Source organism: Petaurus breviceps, unplaced genomic scaffold (assembly GCF_028583685.1).
Source record: "Petaurus breviceps papuanus isolate PSGF00001 unplaced genomic scaffold, PetGlider_PUasm1.0 187, whole genome shotgun sequence".
Classification (NCBI taxonomy): Eukaryota; Metazoa; Chordata; class Mammalia; order Diprotodontia; family Petauridae; genus Petaurus; species Petaurus breviceps.
The window spans coordinates 28969337-28972091 of NW_027185799.1; the positions used below are offsets into that span (position 1 = coordinate 28969337).

General features: G+C 42.1%; 1 protein-coding gene across 1 annotated transcript in view; it reads left to right on the top strand.

Annotated features, from left to right (window-relative positions):
• Positions 1-2755, top strand: part of LOC138163249 (histone-arginine methyltransferase CARM1-like) — a 269638-nt gene that overhangs the window by 262410 nt on the left and 4473 nt on the right. Inside the window, exon 10 of the mRNA XM_069090797.1 lies at positions 299-388. Coding sequence (XP_068946898.1) covers positions 299-388 — 90 coding nt within the window. The remainder of the gene's footprint in view (positions 1-298; positions 389-2755) is intronic.

Consider the following 2755-nt stretch of genomic DNA (forward strand, 5'->3'; position numbering starts at 1 on the left):
AACAATCTAGGTGTAAAAGTCAGTGGAAGCTTAGCAAGGTAGCATTGATAGAATGGAAGGAACACTGAATTTGGAATCAGAAAGCTTGGGTTCCAGTCATAAGTCTGCACACTTTGTGACTTAGGACAAGTCGCTTTCCCTTTTTAGGTTTTTCGAGCTCTCAACCAACCTCCTCACTTTTTACAGATGAAGAACCTAAACCCTGGGCTTAGCTTGAAGGTCCCTTTAAGATGTAGTTCCATGAAATATATAGCTCAAGTTTGTGTCCTCAGAAGATTTTCTCATTCTTTTCCCACAGAGTGGAAATTCCCTTCATGTTTCATATGATGCAATCTGGTCTCATCCATGGCCTGGCTTTTTGGTTCGATGTGGCATTTGTGGGATCACTGTATGTATAATGATAATAGCAATGACAATAATAATTCATGTTTCTAGAGTGTTTTAAGGTTTACAATGTGCCTTCCTCACAATACAAACCCCTCAAGGTAGACAATGCAAGTATTATCTCTAGTTTATAATTGTGGAAGCTGAAACTCAGAAAATCAAGTAGTTTGCCCAAATTCACAGAGCTAGTAAGTGATAGAGCCCAGACTTCCACCCACCCCACCCCCCCGACTCTCATTTCCATGACTAGAGCAGTGTTCTTTCAGATCACATTTTTATAGCAATTTCAGGATTGGAAAGAGCATCTCATTTGATCCTATCATTCCTAACTTTAAAAATTAAGAGTTATGAAACCAGTGACTTTGTGATGTTTGTGATCTGGGAATGTTTCCCTTTACAGACCTGTTATGCTATAACCAAATCTTTTGTCCCTTTTCTAACATAAGAGGCATAGCGTAATATAAGTTGACATCGAAGTCAAAAAGACCTCTGTTCAAACTCTGCTCTGTCACATACTAGCTTTGTGACCCCGGGGCGAGTCACTTCTCAGTTATCCCCAGCAACTCTTAAAAACTGCTTAGCAAGTAAGAGCACCGGCTCCAGTGTCGGGATGACCTGGATCAAATCTGGGCTCAGATACTCAGCACCACACCCAGAAATAACTGGCTGTGTAACCTTGAGCAAGTTACTTAACCCCAATTGCTTAAAAAAAAAAAAAAACTACGAGTTGTAGAAAAGTTGGTGATTGGTATCAGTGGATGCCATTTTCATACCTGGAGTTCTCCATCCCAGTGAAATTGTAGATCTGAATTTCCTCCTTGTCTTTCTCTCCCCAATAAATACAATCACAGTGACCTTACCTTAATTCAGTTAACTGGCTTTAATGCAGACTTGTATGCCTGGAACTATAAAGTTGCTCATTCTAATGCTCTAGTCACTGTTTCCCCACCACCCTAATGTGCAAATTCTAATTTCTCAGGCCAGAGCCTTTAATTGCAGATTAAAAGTGTGCACTTTGCAGGGTTGTCTTGAGGATAAAAAAAGAACTTTGCACACATAGTGCCTGGTATAGAATAGGTGCTTTATAAACGCCTGTTCCTTTCCCCTAATCACTGCTTGTGGCATGGTGTGATATACCTGCAGACTCCCTTTTTGACTTGGATGTATGCATATAATTAGTTTAAGGAAGTAAGAAAGCTATCCTTCTGGCTTGGATTGGCCAATCTTCATTTGTCCTTATACGCTGTGTAAACCCTCCCAGAAAGTAACCCCACTCCAGTTCCTCTGCATGGGAGAGAGGTGACCCTGGGTTCTCTGACATCATTGCAGTGGGTACAGGCACGTGCAGTGTCATTAAAGCAAATAAGGAAAGGGTTTAAGTCTTCCTCCCTCCCTTTCTCCCACTCCCTCCCCAATCTGCATTTCTCCCTCTCCTCCAAGCTTCCTGTCATTCTTCTTGAGCTATGTTGATTATGCCAGGCCAGAACATGTATACACACACATGCAAACATGCACATGCCACGAGAGCAGTCTGTTAAGTACAAGCCTTAGCCCTAAACTTCTCCAGTCTTTAGCACAGATCAGGAGAGACCTCAGAGGTCTTCTTATTCAATCCATACCAGTACAGGAATCCCCTTTCTGCCATCCCTAGCAGTGGTTACCAGTCTCAGATAGGGGACCTCCAGGGATTGGGAGTTTTCTACTTGCTGGAAAATCAAAAGTTATTTTCCTGTAACTTTCTAGTCACAATGTTTCTCCCCATCCCCTACCCCCACTCACTTTAATGCACAGAGTTCTGTTTCCCCAGGCAAGAAGCCTTAATTGCTGATTTAATGTGTGCAGCTACTTACTGCTTTCTAATAGGGTATATAGCTTTCTAGTTTAGGACATCTCTAATCATTCATCTGTTTGAAAAACTGGCCCTTCATGTTGGATCTGTGCTACCACCTCTGGGCAGTGAGGGGGATCTGGGAGATGATGCAGCGTAGTGGGAAAAGCACTGAATTAGGAAACAGAAAACTTGGAGTCAAACCATATCATAATATTATAGACCTGAAAATGGGAATGACACTGACTTCTTCCAGATACTGACTAGCTGTCTAAATAGTATTGTGGTGGTCATTTTGCTATTTGTATCATTCTTAAACTACAGGACTTAAGGGAAGGATAATAGAATAATAGATCTAGACATGGAAGGGTCTTGAGAGGCCATCTAGGCTGGACAGCACCCCCCCCATTTTGTGAAAGAGGAAACTGAGACCCAAAAAGGTTAAGTGACTTTCCTGACTCTGCTGCTCACTCCCTGACTTTTGGCAAGACACTTCACCTTTGATCTAACCCTGCGATTCTTCCTTTAAACCAGGGGGCTTGA